This window comes from Enoplosus armatus, chromosome 16, assembly GCF_043641665.1.
Source record: "Enoplosus armatus isolate fEnoArm2 chromosome 16, fEnoArm2.hap1, whole genome shotgun sequence".
Taxonomy (NCBI): Eukaryota; Metazoa; Chordata; class Actinopteri; order Centrarchiformes; family Enoplosidae; genus Enoplosus; species Enoplosus armatus.
In genome coordinates this window covers 18,464,127-18,484,399 of record NC_092195.1, presented here as the reverse complement: position 1 = coordinate 18,484,399, position 20,273 = coordinate 18,464,127, and the positions used below count along the sequence as shown (strand labels likewise).

At 44.9% G+C, this 20,273-nt stretch overlaps 1 protein-coding gene across 1 annotated transcript in view; it reads right to left on the bottom strand.

Annotated features, from left to right (window-relative positions):
* The window catches only part of macf1a (microtubule actin crosslinking factor 1a), a 208,790-nt gene that overhangs the window by 42,246 nt on the left and 146,271 nt on the right, over positions 1-20,273 (bottom strand). The window contains exons 57-65 of the mRNA XM_070921294.1: positions 20,099-20,228; positions 18,692-18,891; positions 18,014-18,241; positions 17,646-17,922; positions 16,669-17,267; positions 16,251-16,439; positions 15,903-16,109; positions 14,605-14,922; positions 14,271-14,453 (exon numbers count right to left, since the gene is read on the bottom strand). Of these exons, the coding sequence (XP_070777395.1) occupies positions 14,271-14,453; positions 14,605-14,922; positions 15,903-16,109; positions 16,251-16,439; positions 16,669-17,267; positions 17,646-17,922; positions 18,014-18,241; positions 18,692-18,891; positions 20,099-20,228 (2,331 nt within the window). The remainder of the gene's footprint in view (positions 1-14,270; positions 14,454-14,604; positions 14,923-15,902; positions 16,110-16,250; positions 16,440-16,668; positions 17,268-17,645; positions 17,923-18,013; positions 18,242-18,691; positions 18,892-20,098; positions 20,229-20,273) is intronic.

The window sequence follows — 20,273 nt, the reverse complement described above, 5'->3', positions numbered from 1 at the left end:
CAGGCAGTCTTTGTTTCTTCCTCTCTCTCCTCTTCCTCTTCCTTTAAACAAGGAAGTGTGTAGGGATCAAAAGGCTCAGGGTCTACACTCATCTCCACTCCCTCCTCTCCTTCATCCTCTTGACATTGCCTCTCCAGCTCTAGGAAGAGGTCATCTGACTCAGCCCCTGAGCTGGGGCAGGGTGAGGCATTGGGGGCCCCAGGGCCTCCAAACCCTGTTGGGGGAGTCAATACAGGCCAATGTCCAGAAGAGCCTGTTAAACCCCATCCCTCTGATTCCAGTGTTTCCCTATCCCAAGACTGGTCAATAATCTCCCTATTCTCTAATTTAAGAACTGCCTCCCACTCTCTTTCCTCTCTCTGAGCTCTCTCCTCCTCTGTTTTATCCCTTTCTTTTTTCCATGCCTCCTCCTCCTCAATCATTTTCCTGCACTCTTCCTGCTCCTCTTTGTCAAGCTCTTCAATTATCCTGCGCTCGTCCTCCTCAAATTTGAGCTCGGAGGCTGTGCGTTCTCTGAGCTCACTAGACTGAGCGTCCCATCCGAGTAGCCCCTCATCCCCTCCCTCCTGACTGATACAGGGGGAGAGAGGCAGACCTCCATATACTAACCCCTCCTCCTCCTCCTTCAGGAATGGAGATGGGGGGTCTAGTAGATAAAGTGACTCTTCATCCGTGTTGCTATCCTCCGCCAATAGGGGAGGCAAAGGAGGGAGTACAGGGAAGTTGTGTCTCAGTCCGACCTGGGTTCTTTTCCCTGTTGAGATACTGCGGGGCCAGGTGCGGGCCTTGGTAGGGGGGCAGAAGACTGGTTTTGGTGGGATGAGAGGAGCATTATCCCCTTGGTCCTGATCCAAAAGAGGAGAGTCCCTCTCTGAATCTGAGGTTTTAACTGACTCAACAGGCTCCTCTGGGATCTGCCTAATTCCAGCCTTAGATGAGCTAGTAGTCCGTCTGTGCCCCTCCCTTTTTCTCTCTACCTTAGTGGATATACTGGGGCTATACTGTGGGGTATTTCCAGAAACCTGGGGTGCCCGAGTCTGGCCAAAGGCAGGTAACTGTTCTTTGGAAGGCAGCGGCACCACATGAGTCTGTTTGTGTTGCTTCTGCAACACAGGATGAACCTGCTTTTGCCTGCTGAGAGGATGCTGCTGGAGAGGAGGCACAGGGCTAACTTCATGTGTCAAAGAAGGGGAGGAGGAGATAGGAGGAGTGTGGGGAGCAGATGATAGAGGGGAGGGAGTGTAAGGAGGTAAGGAAGGAACGGATGAGGTAGGGGTGGGTGGGGGGAGATGAGAAGGAATGGACTGCAGAGGAGAGAGAGGAATCCCTGCCCCAGACAGACGCTTTTCTGCTCCTTCAACAGATGAGAACTCAAGTCTCTCAGCAAATTCTGGATAACTTGGGGGCATAAAGGCTTTCCAAGAGCGACGGTTCGGATTGTCCCGCTTATCACCACCTTGATGCCGCCTCTTGGCCACTGCAGCTACCCCACAAGAGCCAGATGAGGACGGGGCAATAGGCAAACCTGAACCTACAATGCCCACTGGTGGTGACATTATCTGAGGATCACCAGTTAGCTTTAAGGCATCAAAGATCACTCTCTCATCCAGTTTCTTCGCTCCACCAGCATTATCTGCATTCCTGGCGACAAAAACACCACCTAAATCAGCTCCAATGGTGCCATTGCTGGATAGTGTACTTCCCTCTCCTCTCACCTCCCCACCAGAGCCTAGAGTGCTCCTGGAAGGTTGACACAGTTTGGTCCCTTGGTCAATCTGTTCATTGATGCGCATAGTATCATATATGGATCGCTGGGGGACGTAGCAATCCTCTATGTATGCCTCATCCTCATCACCTTTTCCAAGGCAGCGAGGGTTCTGCCTCAGGCAGTCTGGACGGCTCAGAGGCTTCCCCATTCTGGTCTTCTCACTTCTGTTGGGCTGCCACAGAAACCCTATTGTTTAAGGTGCAGGTGTGGCACGGCACAGAGAAATAAAATAAAAAAACAGTACGCAAAGAAGGGATCTTTGTGGAAAATTAATTCCTTTACCTTCAATTGTCTCCAGTCCAATAATCCACAAAACCACACAGTCCATTAGGCTGCATTTAACAAATCCTTCAGGTTTCACATTCTAAAAAATCCAATCAAATTGTGGTCATCCACAGTATCATTCCACTGGCGTAGGTTGCGTTCTCGCCTATGTCACTTCAACAGTTGTGCATTTCCTTGGTCTTTCTGAGATGCTGTGTGGCATCAGCAAGGGAGTGAGAGAGACAGCCCTCCCCCTCAGCACCATATTAATCACCAGCTCTGTTTATTTGAAAGTCTGTTTGAAGGAATGAGGGAGAGGTGGAGGGATGAACAGAGGGAGGAAGGGAAAGAAACAGTCATCATCTCCCTCTCTGAGAAGTACAAAGTCCAAGGTGAGGTGAGGACCATGCAGATAACACCCCTTTGTTTTGCTGTCAGAAACACAAAGTACAGCTCTCTCCTCCATATTCATGTATAGCAACGCATTCCTTGACCCCTTTCTTGCTCTCACTAAGCTCCTGCCTCCTTCCTCTCCGGTCTCCTCTCTGGGGCACAACAGGAAAAGGCAGAGAGGGCTTGGACAACTTCTCAGTCTCAGAGGCAGGCAGGGAAGTGTAAAAGTCTCCTTTTAAGGTGAGAAAACCCACTCTCTGTTATATAAAAGAAAGGCTGCGTGGGGTGCAATGAATAGGAAAGTACAATGCTCCATGGATTTTGTTAAAAAATGTTCCTTGCAGGAAAAATGAATGAGAATATGACATCCAGTGAAATGAAAGACACAAAAATATCGAAAATGTCTATCCTTTAGAGCTTTTTGAAGCAAGAAAACCCAACTCGAGAAAAACATGAAAATAGAAATCCCTTTACCAAGTCACTGCCACTTTGTGGTCCGGTGAGTGTTCAAGCAGTCCACAGCTTTTCTTTTTCTGTCCTTTTTCTGCTTCCATCACAAAGAATCAGGGCTTTGTGCCTGCAGGACAAACCCTAATTTTGTCTAAGACATCTGATCACCATCATAACAGTCATCATTAGTGAAAGAAAATCAAGCCCATCATCCATACAACAGTCTAGCATTTGAAGAAAATGCTGAATCCAGAACAAAGAGAAAAGCAGTCCGCTTTTGCGTGAGGAAATCCCTGTCAATGTTTCAATTATTTTCTTTTATCTTGCTTTCTTTCTCTCTCATCCTCAGATCATCCACAGCTCCAGGGGAGAGGTGGTACAGTTGATCGAAAAGCAGGCAGGGTCTTGGAGGGCGTGAGTCTGGAGTGAAAGAGGGCATCTGGGGGTAGATAGAAAAGGGGGGCTGGATCCTGGACCAGCCAGGCAAGCAGGCAGGCGAGGAGGGCAGAGCGGTGAGTCGTGGGACTGTATCCAGAGGGCAAAGACCCAGACAGCCCTCCCAGCTCCAGTCCAAGCTTTGCTTTGCAGGCAGCGTCTTCCCCCTCTTTACCAGCGGACAATCCCAAGACACGCTCCCTTCCCTTTCGCTCTTTTCTTTGCCGTCTTCTTTCTCCTGCTCCTGAGAATGAGACAAAGTGCCACGCAATCCCAGTTCCTCTTCTCTCTTTTTCCCTTTCTTTCTTTCTTTCTCTCTTTGAGACGTGTGGGCTCCAAAGCTTTGCTCTCTCTTTCTTTCACTCCCAGTCTCTGTTCTTAGGCCACTACACAGCTGAAATGGTTTGCAGCTGCTAAAAAAATCTCCCTCTTTTCCTCTCACTCTCGCTCTCTTGCTGCTCCCCCCTCGTCTCCTCTCTCTCTCTCTCTCTCTCTCACTCACTCACTCACTCACATGTCCCTTCTCTCTCTCGCTCTCTCTCTCGCCCTACCTCCCTCCCTGCTCTCTTGCTGTTTGTGTTTGAATTCAGCTCCGTTTGTTCTGTTTCCTGCACTGGTATTAAAACACAGGAAGTGCTCCAATCATGCTGGTTTCCTCTCTCCCGAAAAAAAACGGGGAAAAAAACACATGAGACAGAGGGAGAGGGGTGAGAGAGAGAGAGAGAGAGAGAGAGAGAGAGAGAGAGAGAGAGAGAGAGAGGCAGAGTAGGGGAGTTAAGTAGCCATAGAGAGGGAGGCCGGGCGCTAAGAGGGGGCGTGGAGCCAGAGAGAAAGAGAGTTGTGCAGAGGAGGATTTTGCTTGTTACCAAAGAATATCAGCTGAATATCGGGATGCAGATGATTATCCAAGCCAAGCAGCAAGCGACATTCTGCTATTAAGTTTCCAGATAAACACAGGAGGAAAAATGAAAAGAGGAATGAATCAAAACGCCTTAATATACTGTAATATAACCCAGATGACGCTTTCCTCCAGGCAAGCAGGCAGCATATACTATAGTATCTTACTTACTCTCTGCCACTGTTGCCAGATTTGGTGTGGTGAGAGAAAGAGGGAAGGGGGCTTGTGATGTGAGATGGCTACATTCATCACAGCTTTGTAATCCACTCTTAATTCTCCGAGGGCAAACCCCCCCCCCCCAGGAGCACAAAAACACTGTCCTCTGAGAGTGAAATGATACAGTCAAAAAGAAAAAGAAAGAACGCAGAAAGGAGGGAGGAATGGAGGTAGCAAGAGAGGGGGCGGGACTGTTAGCCGACGGGAGAGAAAGAGGCTTATCAGTAATGAGCTGTCTTTTTTTTTCTCCCAAAGCGATTGTCCAGGCTGTAGGCAGACAAGGAAGTGAGTCCAGTCTGTTTTTATTCACTCCATTACTTCCTCCTTTGTCAGAGTTGAGCCACAATCACTCTTTTTGTGCTGAAGTAGAGTCGGTGGAAGCAAAAGAGCTGTCGGTGTAAAAAAATAAATATGGAAAAGATATAGACACACACAAAGGTCTGCGATATTCACAGGCTCCACTTGTGCATTCCCGTCTGCGCCTTCACTGAAACCCAATCCGGCTGGGGAGTGTGTGTGTGTGTGTGTGTGTGTGTGTGTGTGTGTGTGTGTGTGTGTCAGAGACCGAGGGGCCAAGAGGAAAAGGGGCTGTGCACAAAAAAACAGGAGAGGAGGGGGGTGCTGTCTGTTTCTTCAGGATGCCACACAAAACCTCTCAGCAGCCACCCAGTCAGGCAGTCAGCAGGGGGATACCAACAAATATGGCAACCTGCAGCCCCAGAGGCAGGGAACTTTGAGCCACTTTGTTTTTCTCTTGTTATCCAAAGTTACAGACTTCTCAGAGCCAGTTGTGGTGTCTCTCCTCCTCTTTCTTCTTCTTCTTGTTATTCTCTCTTCTGTCCTCCTTTTTTTTTTTACTCAGCAAGTCTGTTTGTTTAAAGCAGTCTGGCAGAGCTCGGCTGATCTGAACCAAAGCACGCCTGCCTGCTTTCTTTCTTTTTCTTTCTCGCTCACTCCTTTGCCTTGAAATACATTTCAAATAGTCACAAGAGGAGCTCTCTCTTTCTCAACTGTTGCACAGAGCAGCCCGTGGCCTGCATGTCAAATATGCTAAATACTCCACTCTTTCTTTTTAACTGCCCGCCCTCCCTCCACCCTCCAACCACCCACCCCCCCTCTGTCAGTTGCGCTGCAGCTGTCATTGCCGCGTCCAAGGCAAACGTCTTCATAGAAACAAAAGGGGTTTGTCACTGGTTTGCTACACACACCCACACACAAGCAGAGCTCACAAACTCTCGCGTGACCCACGTCTAACCGACAATCCCCTCTACACAGACGACAACAAGATTTAAGTCCAAGCTTTCACAGATGTGGGCCAGCTACCAGGAGAGATGGAAGGGCAGGCGGTGGGGAAAAAGAACCAAAATATATTAAAGAGTGAAGGAGACATAAAGGACAAAGAGGGGCTGATAAACAGATTAAGCTCATTTAATTTGTTCATTTAAATGACGCCCTTTACCCTACCCCTATTTCCTCTGCCTCATTGACTATTGACACGGGCAGAGTCTACGTCTCCACCCATGACCCCCCATGATCTGTTCAAGATTAAACTTGATTCCTCTGCGGATCTACCCCTGCACCCCTCCTCTCCTATAATTTTCATTCATTCCTCAGTCGTCACGGCTGGTTAAAGAGTCACAGAACTCACGGAAAGAGGAGGAGGGAGGGTGTTGAGAGAGGAGTGAAGGGACGAGAGGATTAGGGGTTTAATTTTCCCTGGGGGTCATACTGTGGTGCACAACTCTACTACCACGGTGCTATGTAGCACTTTGGATCACAGCGTCCACTAAATGGCTTGTTATTCACACATAATACTGTTGTGGTTTTGCCTAAGTTAAAGGCTCACGCTGCCATTGTCTGTGTCTAGAGGCTTGAAACCACTTAGTGCAGCTAAGTGACACAAACACAAACACAGGTGGAGGGCATAAAGTATGTAGTATTGACTTTTCTGGGTCGTTTATTTGCTCATGGGGGAACACCTGTCGACAGGAAAATATACTTCTCTCCGTCTTTCTCCTTTCATTTCTCCTTCCCTCCCAAGCCAGAGTAAAACCATAATCCATCTCTTCAAAACACTGTCATTTAAAGTCATTTTCTTCCTTAACGTCTTGTTTTTCAGTCTCTCTCCATCCGTCCCCCTTTGTGGTAACCTGGCAGCAGGAAAAATGTAGCTGCCACTTCGCTTTCTCTCTGTGCTTTTACTCTCCTCACTCACCCTCCTTCTTTCTAACTCTCAGGGGTAGTTTTATATTAACTAGCAGAGCATTTCACCTTCCTGCGTGTGTGTGAAAGCATTCATTGTTGTCAACCTTCCTCAGGCAGAGAGACAGACACAAAGAGACCTGGACCCAGCACACCCAAAGTCACACAAAGAAACTGATGCACGCACACACCTCTAAGCAAATAAGGCATGCATCTCCACCATCATGCTCAATAACTTCAATAAACACGCCTGTCAATCATCTACACACACCACGGCTGGTCATAATGGTAGTTTCAGACTTTGCAGATTTTGTGGCTGATTTGCTCCGAGTGTGTGCGCAGGTGGGCAACTACTTGTGTGCTTTTCAATTTAACGGTAAGTTAGTCAGCATGTGCACACACATTCTTTTAGGCAAATAAAAACTTCACACTTTCTCCAGCCAGGCTTTCAGTCTGTGTGTTTTCATTCAGCTGGCAGCCGGTAGTCTATGTCACAGATGGAGTTTAATGTCCATGTGCGATTAATGCAAGACGGACTTTCCACATTATAAACACTTTGGAGGTCAATTCTCTGCGGTGGTTTACACCATTTGGGGAGTTTTAGTGTGGTAAAAAATAGGCTTATCCTCTCTCTTCTTTCTTTCAGTGACCTCTTCTTTCTCTTTCTCTCCCACACAAACACACACACACACACACACACACACACACACACACACATACCAAACAACACCTGTGAGGCTGCCTGCTGAGAGGTCAACGCTGGAGGTCATCTCTCTTTTTGCTCTCACACACACACACACACACACACACACACACACACACACACACACACACACACACACACACACACACACACACAACCTCCTCTTCTTCTTTGAGCCTCCTCCACCTCCCACACATCCACACACCCACCTGGTTCTCCTTCTCACCAGGATCTTACACCACCTCTACAGTACAATGCAGCACCAAAAGTCTCTGTCAGTATTTCTGCTCTCAGCAATGACACTTATTTATGTATTATATGTTATAATATTACACTGTACGTTGCTGTAAATCAGCGGGTGGATCAACCACGACATATGCAGTCATCACAAGTAAAAACAAAAACACCACTGTAAACTTTGAGGACAACTACATCTTGAAAAAAAGAACATTAATTGTATGTATTATTTGTCCCATTACAGCCTCTGTTTATGATCTTTTATCAGAACTTTACTACTTTCTATGATGTACAGTAACAATATCACTTGTGTGATACAAATAAAATAAGCTAAAAAGATAAAGTAAAGTCATTTTTATAGACAATAAATGTGTTAAAGTATACGGTGGGTTTTTGTTTTTCTTCATTCTTCAATATGCCTCACGACATCAGTTTGTCTCTCACATTGTCTGTTCTCAGCCAACTCACTAATATGATATTTATGGTTAGAGTCAGTTTATCTTTTATCATATTTATACTAGTCCCTGAGATGTATGGAAATGATATGAGTTATGTGATACAACATGTAGCCTTCTTTTGAAACTAAATACATAAAAAGTGAATCTTGGTTTTCCCTTTACGCCCTTCTGAAATATGACCTACAACATGATATTGTTTGGGGTAAAGATTTATTTTGTTTAGTATTCTAAAAAATAACTATTCTAGCAAGTCTTCTTGGACATTTCTTTTTAATATGTGTCCCAACTCATCTCAGGGGAGTAAACTGGATTTCACTGAACTGAGAGAAGGAAAGAGGAAAAAGACGGAGAGTGAGAAGGCTGGGCCGAGCCGTGGCATGCCTTTCTAATTTACAACAGCTGAAACAATACAGGACCTGTGAGTGGAAAGGCTAAGACGTTACACACACACACCATCCCAGACATATTTAGATCATACAGTCCCAAGTAATAACAATCACTCACTCAAAGCGGAGAGGTGTGTATGTGTGTGTGTGCGTGTATGTATGAATTTATTTGTGTGTGTGTGCCAGCAGGATACAGGAAAGTTTGGCCGGACGAATCAGGTTATATGATTAGAGAAATTATGTTAGCGTGATCCAATCAGCCCCTTAGAGAGACAAAACAAATGCATGCAGACAGAAATAAGAGTCATGCACTCACAACACACACATATATATATAGACAAACAGAATCACTCACACACACACGAAGACAGAAAGAGAACAGAAAGGCAGAAAGTAGTCCAGGAAAATCCAGAGAGCTAGTAAATAGCGCTGTCGTCCAGATGACGTATGACTTGGATTAGCTGGGGAGTCATGGGAGGGTTACTGGGTACTGACACACTGAACTCTTCTGACTGACTGCAACCTTTGAATTTGAATTGGGCTAGCCAACATGGCTGCTAACAGCTAAAAACAGGTTAACTTGTAACTCTGGGTCCTGCTCAAACTCATTAGCTACAGTCTGAATGGACAAGGTAAAAACTTAGCTTACTCCAACAGGGTTCATTTTATTTTTTTTGCTCCTTTTATCATTTGTTTCATATATTTTCTAGTTCCAGTTTCATCATGTGGTTTTGAGGATTTACATACAGATATGGATATGTTCAGTATGATAAATGGAGAGCATCTCTCTGCTAAGAAGAAGGGTGTATCTTTCACTCATAAAACCATAACAGTTGAAACACTGATACATTTTCAACAACATAAAATGTGTATCAGAGTTAAAAACACTTTTTTTTCATATAGAGTCTTGTGCAGTAACTTTTCAAAAGCTGGACATGCAGTTTTTACAGAGGGATTTTAGATGTCACTAATGATTTATGGTTTCCAGACGTGAACAGAAATGGTGCTCTGACTCATTCATATTAAAAATGGGCTCTGTAGATCATATGATAGGTTACATTGCATTGGTTTGTTTTACCACACGGTAAAACATATATTTTACAAGCAAGAGTTACTTTTTGGACAGACTCTATAGTCAAAATGTCTATTTTTGACTTACTAACTGCTAATTTCTAAAATTCAAATGTGTTAGCAGCTTCATAGGTGAAAATTAGGACACATTCCAGCCTCACAGCATGGGCCAAAGACAACCAGTGAGCTGCTGGCCCAGTTTGGCTTGACTTCTATTACTTCATTAAATAGTTGCTGACACAGTCGGTGCGGGGAAGGACAGTGAGTCACGGGCTTACAGATCCTCCAAGGAGTAAAGACTACAGGATGAGGAGGAGGAGAGGAGAGACTATGAGGATAAAGTAATAGAGAGGAGGAGGTGAAAGGTGTGAGGGAGAAGGAGATGGAGGGGGTGAAGACAGTGAAGGCGTGCAGTCATGATTTAGGACAGGGATTTTCACAAACACGTCTGCACAATGACACATACATGCCTCCAGTTCTGCTGTCACCCAGACTAACCAGCCCCTCCCTGGAATGTCCATCTGCAGCTACGGGTTTAGAGCCTCGTAACTCTGCTAAAACACCAGTGTGTGTGTGTGTGTGCTCTCATCCCACCCAGAGACTATGTCAGCTGCTTGGGGATGGAGAGAGCCAGGGGCATGCAGAGGGATGTTGATGCCACACCCTAATATGTGTGTGTGTGTGTGTGTATTTGTGTGTGAGGGTGGGGTGAGGAGACAGCTGAGATTCCAGATTGCACCCAGAAAAAGACTGGAATTAGAAGCATCCTCTGATGCAGAGTGCATACACACACACACACACCTCTCATCGGCCCACAGGACAACCCTAAATACAAACACAGATTCCACAGTAGCACATATGTGCAGACAGGACGGCCATGTACAAACATGTATATGATAAATAGCGATACTCTGACAGGGAAACAGAGAGACAGACATCAAACAAAACTTATTAAATCACTCCCTCGTTCACACATTCACATCTCCAGTTGACCAGTTGTTCTTAAAGACTGGTATCGTGCCAATACAATAGCGTACCTACGTAAAACACAACAAAACTTTTCAGACACATTACTTGAAGAAGTAAAAACATGTCTTTCAACAAAACACTTTATTTGTTTAACAAGAGAAGCCAAATTTCTCAAATGTTGTCTGAACAAAAGCAGCTGTAAGAACTTAAATAAATAGTCTGAAGTTCAACTCAGGCGAAATGTAAACAAAGAATTATATTTGCAGAAGTAAACAAGAGTCTGAGCAGACATATAATGCAAGCTTTCAATTCTTGGTGCTAGAGGCACATTTCGGTTGGTAATAAAGGTATTGAGGTTTTATACCCAAAAGGTTTTATATGTATATACGTACTGTGTTATAAACTAGTGCTAATTCTTTGAGAGGAACGCTAATTAAGAAGCAGACAGAGACTGCTCTTTCACTCTCTAACTCTCATTGACCCAGTAATTATCTGTGAGATCACTGTTGGGAAAAATAATCTGACAACATCACCTCCCACTCCCATGAACCCTTATCCCATGGCCGCCCTCCACCCACAAGCACACACACACACACACACACACACACACAAAACCTCCTGAGCCCCCTCGTCTTTCTAAGCATCGGCATGACATCATCCCTCTGGATTGGAAATGGGGTCTGGTGGGGGAGGGGAAGGAGGATGAGGAGAGGGGAGAGGGGTGGCCTGGTCTGTTTTGGAGCCAGACAGACATGTTTAGGTTTAAAATGAGCCGAGCTGGATAGGTTACAGAGGGGGGCGGGTGTAGACAGAGGTAGAAACAAAGCTGGACAGGGGGTGGCTTCAAGGAGGGGACTAAAGAGATTTTCACTTTTTTCCCTCTATCACTCTTCGGACTATTGGAGCAGGATAGAGGGAATATTTACTGTAGCTACAACATGGAGAGAAATAAAAATGAAAAATAGGGTCAGATAGAGGACAAAAACAATATGTTGAAGAAGCCTCTGACTGTATCCCCTCTATCCCATTATTTCCTTATCTTTCTCCGTGCATCTGTACGCCTGCCTCGTGATCCTGCTCTCCAGGACGATCTGCCGTCCTTCTCCCTGTTTGACTCTTATTTTCTGTCCTTTTCGCGACAATATCCCGACAATATGCCCTCCCTTCGTTGCCCTCCTATAAATACCCTTCTGCCCCCAGATAGAGTGACAGACCATTTCTCCATGCTCTACATACCCCGCAGACAGCAGCTATTATACATTCTGCCCCTGCTATTACTTTAGCACGCAGTCTGTCTGCACCTCAGCTCACAGTTCACAGCTTTAATGGAGGAAAATCTTAATCAGTGCACGAATAACATGATTAACACCTACATTTCAGCTTATTTCATCTACGCTTAGTAATGCCCTGAACGGTTTAGTTCTTTTATTTGGAATTTTTAAATTGATTTTTTTGAAAATAAAACTTTTAACACAAACCAAGAAGATTTTTTTCGCACGAGATAAAATTCATTCAAACAACTAATGGATTTTTGTCCATTTTTTGTTTTTAATTTAATGCAGAGATCAAAAAGAAATGAGCTGGTTCTTAATGAGTTCCTTTGGTTTGATATTACATTTTTTTCTATATGAGATGAGTTATATCAGGAAAGAAATACGTATAAATTGTCTCTTTGAATCATGTAAACGTGTTGCCCTATATATTTCTTAAAGCAGATTACTCTCTCCCTGTCATTTGGGGTGTTAGTGCACCTGTAAACTGGCTCACTGACACGATCCATTTAAATGTACACCCAGACAAAATACATGAAACAGCTTCAGACCCTTTGTCTGATCTGGCTCTCTTTTTCAAGTGTAGCCTATTTAGCTCTTCACAGCTCTCTCACCGTCTCTCTCTGAATCTCTCTCTCCCTCCCCTCATCCTTCTCTCAACACCTCTTCATCTCCTCTGTCTGTTTGTTCTATGCCACACATTCACTCGGCTTGCTCTCATTAAAAGATTGGCGAGGGGGAAGAAGAGACAGAGAGGGAGGGAGAGAGACCCAGAAACAGGTCGAGGGAGTGGAGAAGAAACAAGCAGACTCAGAGAGGTTAGTAGGTCAAGACAGAGATGTAAGGGCAATGAAGATGTTTCACATAATATCCAAATAATCCTATAAAGAAAGGTAAAAAGACAGAAGAGAGAGTAGGAATGAAAAGTAGGAATGAGGATGAAGAGAAACAGGCGAAAGAAATGTTCTTTGATCCACCCACACAACAGATAACTCTCTAGGGAACAAGCAGGAGCCTTACTACATTTTTCAAATGCATGAAAATGATTAGTGCTCATATCACATGAATCATCAGTCCTTTTCAAAAAAACATAACCTTCTCTTGAGAAAACGGTTAAGTGTGCCGGTTTGTGCACAGGGATCCGTGCATACTTCTCCCGAGCTCTCACATACTTGCGTAGTTTTCTAAAGTGGACAGGATATTACATCATGGCGAGAAAATGTGCTCTTTAATGATAGTAGTCAGACTGAAAGAGCAGTCTGTACCCATAAAACGAGCAGTGGAGTAACGCAATAAAATACAATGGAAGTGCCAGCAAAGCACATTCCTGAGGTCTGCTCCTATGCGGTTCTAGACAGTAAAGTGGAATTTCTCTTTAAATGCAGAAACAAGCTACAGTGGTGTTGGTCATAATGCTAATATATCACAAGGAGGAAACAATATACTATAATGAATTTATTTATGTGAACCATGTTTTCAGGCTCAGAATACATCCGAGTATAAACATATCCACATTGTGACCAAATGACTCTGAGAAAAAAACCCTCTACATCCAGGATTCTTTAAGTGGCAGTTTACACTGGGGCTTAAACAATTACCAGTAGTCAATTAAAGTTAGTCAACAAAAATTCTGATAATCGTTTAAGTAATTGCCACAAATGTGAAGGATTTGCTGCTTTTCTCTGCTCCATATTTAACTCGTGTTGAAAGTGTTGAGAGGCAGTACAGACATTCCCCATGCTTTTACAGTACCAAGTGATGTTAACCACAAAAGAAGGGAAAAAAGAGAGACATGTGATGTGCTATCAAATTTAGACCAGCGTCCATAACCACCATGACAAAGCTAAGTTCAAAAAGCTAGAAGGGTGGTGCCCGAACATCATGAAGTGAACAGAGTATGATATGTGTGTGAGATGAGATGAGAGAGTGTTAAGAAAGGAAATGTTAAGAGAAACTCTGAAAGAGCATCATAACTGTGTTATAGAGGGAAAAAAAGAAGCTGCATTATTCCGCAGCGTGTCAGGCATTTAACACACACACACACACACACACACACACACACAAATGCGTACCTTAGGGTCTCTAGATGTATGAGCAAGAGGAAAAGATGGATACAGAGGCTCTACAAACATTCAATGTCACTATTCATGACACACACACACACACACAGCTGTGCCCTAAACCTAAACACATGTTACGCTGAAGATTTTCTGTTTATCTGTGCAAATCAGTTTAAATGGCATGATGGGAAAGGAAGACACTGTGAACACAAGCAACCTAAGCAAATGACAAATACATGTGTACTTGTACATGTACACGCTACTTAAGTATGTACTGTAGTACATGCCAAAGAAAACCCAAACCAAATGGAGTTATGTAGAAAGAGGAGATCAGGAATATAAAAAACTACTGCATATCAGATTTCAATCACCCTCTCCGACCATCCTGAACACACAGTGCTTTTCTACAGGACTTCATTGACACACTGCCACTTCACACTACAGCACACTCATATCCACATACATCACATCCATCGACGTCCATCCTACCTTGAACTCCTGCAGCTGCTGTTTGATCATCTCCACCTCTGTGCCGACCATGCCCTGGGCGTTCAGCCCCTCTTCGGCCCTTCCCAGAAGGCCTTGCAGCTCGGACACCTGCCTGTAGAACTCCCGAACCCTGTCAGCAGCGTCCTCGATCTGGTCCAACCTGGCCTGGGCACGCTCGCTCAGCTGGAGAACAGGGAACAAAGATAAAGGACTTGTGACTAGAAGTAACCAATTTAACGTTTATATCACATAGAGTCAATAACTGCACCAAACAATGCCACCACCAAATTATGCGAACCGCCATCATCATCATCATCATCATCTTCTCCCTTACCTTGCCGGCCTGGCGGCTCAGAGCCTCTGTTTCCCTCCTGAGGGCCAGGAGGTCAGGGGAGGAGCCTTCTCGCCGCAGCATGGTGGTGCACTCTGACCCATGACCCTCCAGCTCCGTCCTGAGGTTGGACAGACGGGACAAGAAGCCCTTCAGGGCGTCAGCCTGAGAGGCCAGGGAGTCTGCATCACGTCCAACGGGGCTGAGGGAGTCCAGTTCATCATCAAGGTCGGCAAGACGTGAGAAGACATCACGCACATGAGACTGGACCTCGCCGACGCCCTGCAGCCGGGACTCCAGGGAGGAGCAGCACTGCTCGATCTGATGGAGGAAGAGAGGTGGACAGAGGAAAAGGCACAGAGGGTCAGTCACATTTGTATTTCATCATAAAGTTTCACAATTCAAAAATACAGAATCAAACATCAAACATAATTTTTTTATAATTATAGTTTAGGCTTTGTTGGAGGGAGCTTGAGAATTAAGAATTTCATTGCCAGTGACTGCTTCACTGTAATTGTTGTGCATATCACAATGAAGGACTTGGACCAGAATAACGTGTAACCAAACCAGCAAATGATGTAACACAACAGCAAGTAAAAACAGATTTTGTCGGTGTAGGTGCAACAAAGAGACAGTAGAAGTATTATCTAAGAGTAGGCTGATCTGCATCCTCCCCAGCAACTCTTTGTCTCAGCAACCATGACATCAGATCAATATTTTAAAGAGAGAAATAAAACATCTCAGTGAATAACAGCGTAGTGCAATGGTTTTATATACAGTACAGAGTTCCTGTGATAGCTGCATCCTTAAATGGAATATTTGCAAGATGGGTTGCAGAAAATAGATGCAACACTGTGGGTGCTGAATTCTCGAAGCTCTCGTTTACATTTCAAGCTATGATAAAGTGTTGAATGTCCACAATGACCATATATGACTACTGTATCTCAAATAGCCAAACTCTTCTGACAGCTATAGTTGTTCTGCTCTCTCTCAGCTCACTGACACTTGTCTGCTAAGCACCCCCCCCCCCCCCCCCCCACACACACACACACACACAGAAACACTCACACTAGAGCTGACACCCTCTCACACAGTGACCCTTGGTATAAATAGTTGTTCTGGTTGTACAATTTCTTTTCCCTCCAGATAGCAGAAATTGTTGAGGTTACCACTTCCCCTGAATCTCATCAGTGTCAGAAATTATACTGAACATCCAATAACCCAAAACATGAACATGTGCCAATCAAAACAACACATTTCCACTTTTGGTCATTTTTCCTGACGATGACTTGGCTCCTCACCTTGTCGGTAACGGTATCATACTCTTTCTCTGTGTCTTTGGCGTGCTCCTGAAGCCTCTGTGCCCCCTCAGTGCTGCCCCCCATTGTCTGTGGCGAGTCCTGTACCAGTCCTTGGGCCAGGTTTCTGAGGTAGACCACCTGAGGCTTCAGGGACCTTAGACTCTCCTGCTGACTTCTCAGCCGCTCCAGGCTCTTTGCACTGCATGCCTGAATGGGAGAGAAGTAAATGTGAATTGCCAAAGCCTAAATGATGTCTTTATAATAACCATGTCGTCATCAATGCTCCGTTTTGTGCTTTTTAAAGGACATGAATGTGACATGAGGACAATGAATACTGTTTTTCAGTACCTGTGGTCCCAGTGCCTCCTGGACTTCAATCTGGTGCTTGGCAGCCTCCAGCCTCCTCTCTGCGGCCTGTCTGCCCTCTTCAAACTCCTTCAGGCGGCCAGCCAGCTCCTCCAGCTGGGAGGTGCGGTTATGGAGACTCTCGCCCAGTCTGTCCACCCTGCGGTTCAGCTGGGCCTTCTCATCTCGTACCTACAGAAGATTAGTTTACATTAGTTTAGTGTTCTTCATTTACTTACTTTATGACTTTTAAAGCACTAACAATACTTGTTGTTGACACAATGAATGAGCTAAGAAACAACCAAATTCCCAAAGCACAATACTTAAGCTATAAAGCATATCAAGGCAATCTTGACACATATACTGCAATACAACACACTTAGAGTAGAAATTAAAGTCTGAAATCGGTAAAACTTCGTACCTCTTCCTCCCCGATGCAGCATTGTTCCAGCAGCTGATCTGCTGCAGTATTGAAGGCCTCGAGGAGAGGTTGCCGTCTTTCGAGGTCTAGAGATAGACCTCGAGCCCTCTGCAAGGCTTCGTCCAGGGCAGATGAGTCCAATGTCGGCTGGATCGCTACATCTTTCTGTTCACAGTCTGCTAACCATGGTGTCAGCTCGGCCTTGTGCTGCTGGTAGGTTTCTGCTTTGCTTAGAGTGGTCTTCAGTCTGCTCTCTCCTTCTGAGATTCTCTGGTTCATCCTCTCCCAGTCCTGCCTCAAGGAGGCCAGGCGAGACTGCAGGGCAGACCGTTCGTCTCCACCTGCAGGGAGAGTGGCGAGCAGCGACGCTCCCTCAGCTTGAATCAGCTCGTAGGAACCTCGTTGACTGGCAATCCCGCGCTGGAGTTCATCTGTCTTTGCCAGCAGGGAGCGGATAGCCTCCGGCTGACAGGGCAGAGAGTCGGTGGATGATTCTCTGGGATCTGCCTGCTTGTCCAGCCAGGAGCGCAACTCCTCAAACATCTGCTGGAACTGCTGAGTAGACGACAGGGCAGTCTGGAGCTGAGACAGACCGTCAGCTAGAGGAAAGACATGGGAAAACATGGGATTACAAACATAAACACTTAAAAACAATTTCAAACAAATAGGCCTTGTGGAGTTTTTGTTTGGAGTGTGGTGTTTTGTGAGTTTTTGTGGAGTATCTATTTCAGCGGATTTGTTAGTAGTGTTTTCTTGTAACCAAAACAATATTCCCATTACAGCTAAAGAGGGATTAAGTTTGAAAGGGAATATTGTTTGACTACATCGAAACTTAACTGGACCATTATCTCTGGATAGAAAACCACTATCAGCAAATAACTCAAGCATATACATACCAGAACGCTTAGAGAACACTGGGTCATATTAAGACCCACTAAAAACACAGTTACTATATCAACCACATAAAGTCCACAAACCTGCGCGCTCCTCTAAACTCTTCAGCGGCCCGCTGACACTCTCCAGTCTTTTACTCAGCTCTTCCTTCAGGTAGGGTTCAGCCACGATGGTACTCAGCTCCTGGCAGAGCCTCTCAGCCTCGGCCAGCTCAGTCCGCCGTCTTTCCAGCTCTGAGCGGATCTCTCCAGTTTCCTGCAGGCGACGTTTCAGCGCCTCGGGCTGGGCGCTCAGCGAGGCCTGAGCATCCAACCTCTCGCTCAGAGCAGACACACTAGAGGAGAGCTCTCTGAGCAAGGCCTGGGCAGGAGAGGAGGAGGGTTAGGAAATTATACTGTCATGGTGATAGTTTAACAGGAACCCATACAACCACTCCTCTACCTAGACTTACCTGGTACTGTTCGCTTGTTCCTTGGGCCTGGTCGATGTTGTTTGACCTCTGAGTCAGTCGGTTTGTTAGGTCCTCCCACTGCTGGGAGATGGAGCCCAGCTCAGCCCGCACCTCTGCCAAGTCCTTGGGGTCCTGAGCAGAGTCACCTGTCTGGGAGAGGATCCCCTCGGCGGACTGGATCAGCTGGTCAAACTGTGGCCGTCTGGTCTCAAACTCACGCAGCATAAACTTGAAGAGAGAGCAGAGGTGATGTGATAAGGAACTAAAACATCAGGTTTCATGAAAAATAGAACATCCAAAAAGCAAAAAGCCTGAAGAAAATCTAGGAAAATTTCAATATAACATTTTGACCTGACTTCTTTAATATCTTACACACTTTCTAATTCTACCGCACGTGTCTTAAGTATGCCAAGTCTTAAAAATCTCTTATCTTCATCATCAGCTTGCATTCATAACTAAAGTGTCAAAATAAGAGACAACCAATCTACTCAAGGAGATGAAAGAGCAAAAGTATCTATTGTTCATTTAGAACAAATAATTATTAATACACATTAGTTGTATTCATTATTCTGAGTTTTTCTCTTATGCATTTCTCTTCATTCTGTATCGACTACCACATGGTGTCCGAGTGTTTATAGCTGTTGTACATGTACCTTTTGGCAGTCTCCTGTCACATACCTGTGCTTGTTGTTTCTGTGTGTTGAGCATGTTGGGGTCGATGCTCAGCGGTCCCAGCACGCTCATCATCAGCTCCTTCTCCTTCAGCCACGGGCCCAGCTGATTGGCCGCTGAGGCAAAGCTGCCCAGCCTATCGGCACACGTTTCCAGCTCAGTCTGCCTCTGGGTGGCAGTCTGATTGGCCGCCTGCCAGCAGGAGTCTGGGGGAATAACCAATCAAGGCATGAGTGGTAGAACATATACCACACCATATGCAAAATGTTGATGAATGTGTATATATTTAATTCAAAAACTGACGAAAAGGAGCAGGTTTTCATGAAGCATATTCATTGTTCCATGTTTCCTTCTTAGGGAATCCCTTTCTCTTATCAAGTTGTACAACATTAAAGTCCTACTACAGCACAGTGTAAAAACGAGGGTAATCAGTTCTCCTTGATTCAATGTGAAGAACACCAGTGAAACAATAAGACATTTTTCTTCCTCCTACTTCTCCTGTGTCTTTCTCCCTCTCTGACTCATGTTCTGGGCATCCAGCAGTGTGTGTGTGTGTGTGTGTGTGTGTGTGTGTGAATTCAATCCACATGGCTTTGAAAAGGCATTATGAAATATGAAATATAAAGGCCTCCTTCTTGGATTTCACCTTAAATATTTCTGTCTTGGTTACCTCATTGGAGGCCCTGGTAAAAATATCAAGCATGCGAGCGAACAAATAGCTTTGACAGGAACACTTCCCACACTCTCCCTGGATAATATTGATTTCAGTTCCTCACCATCTCTTAGAAAAATCATTACAAATTCTGAGGCACTGTGCCACTTTCTTTTGAGCTATTTTCAACACAGTAAAGACACTGTAAAGACACTTTTTTCTTTCGTTTCCCAGTTTTAAGCCCCTTTAAAGACTTTTGCACCCGATCTTTTCCAGCTACTGTCTACCTCTACAGTCTATCTGTACCCTTTTCTTATTCTCGTATTATCTCATATTTATGGAAAGGCCCGACAGACATAAGGTAACCCCATTTCCCAATAACCCCACTGTCCCATAGACAGTGTACTTTCTCTGTATCACTAACTTGCATCTCCTGTACATGTTCCCTTCACATGACACAATATACTTTCTTCATAATGGCTCTCACCACACAGGTTCCTTTACTTGTAAACTCTGTGCTATTCCTGAACAGTATTTCTATGATCCCTACCATTCACCTACAGTATAGTATATCCAGTAGCTGTCGTCTCCTGGCCACGTCTTTATCAACATTTAGTTTCATCCATCATTCAATTTAAGTTTTTTGCCTTTGGGCATCTGCATTATTTGAGACAGAACTGTAATCTATCATTTTCTGTAAAATAAATGTCCCATCATCTTGTCATATGTCCTTTGTATTTTTTGTCGTCTTCAGCACATACCTATCTCTTGCAGCTGCTGTCTCCAGGTGTCTGCTTCAGGAGAATCAGGATTGTCAGCAATCAGCTTCCTCAGTGTGCTCTTCAGCTCCTCTACCTTCCCAGAGTGCTCAGCCAGCTCTGACAGCAGGGCCTAAAGAAGAAAAGGAAGAAGACCATGAGAGGACTTACAGCAGAA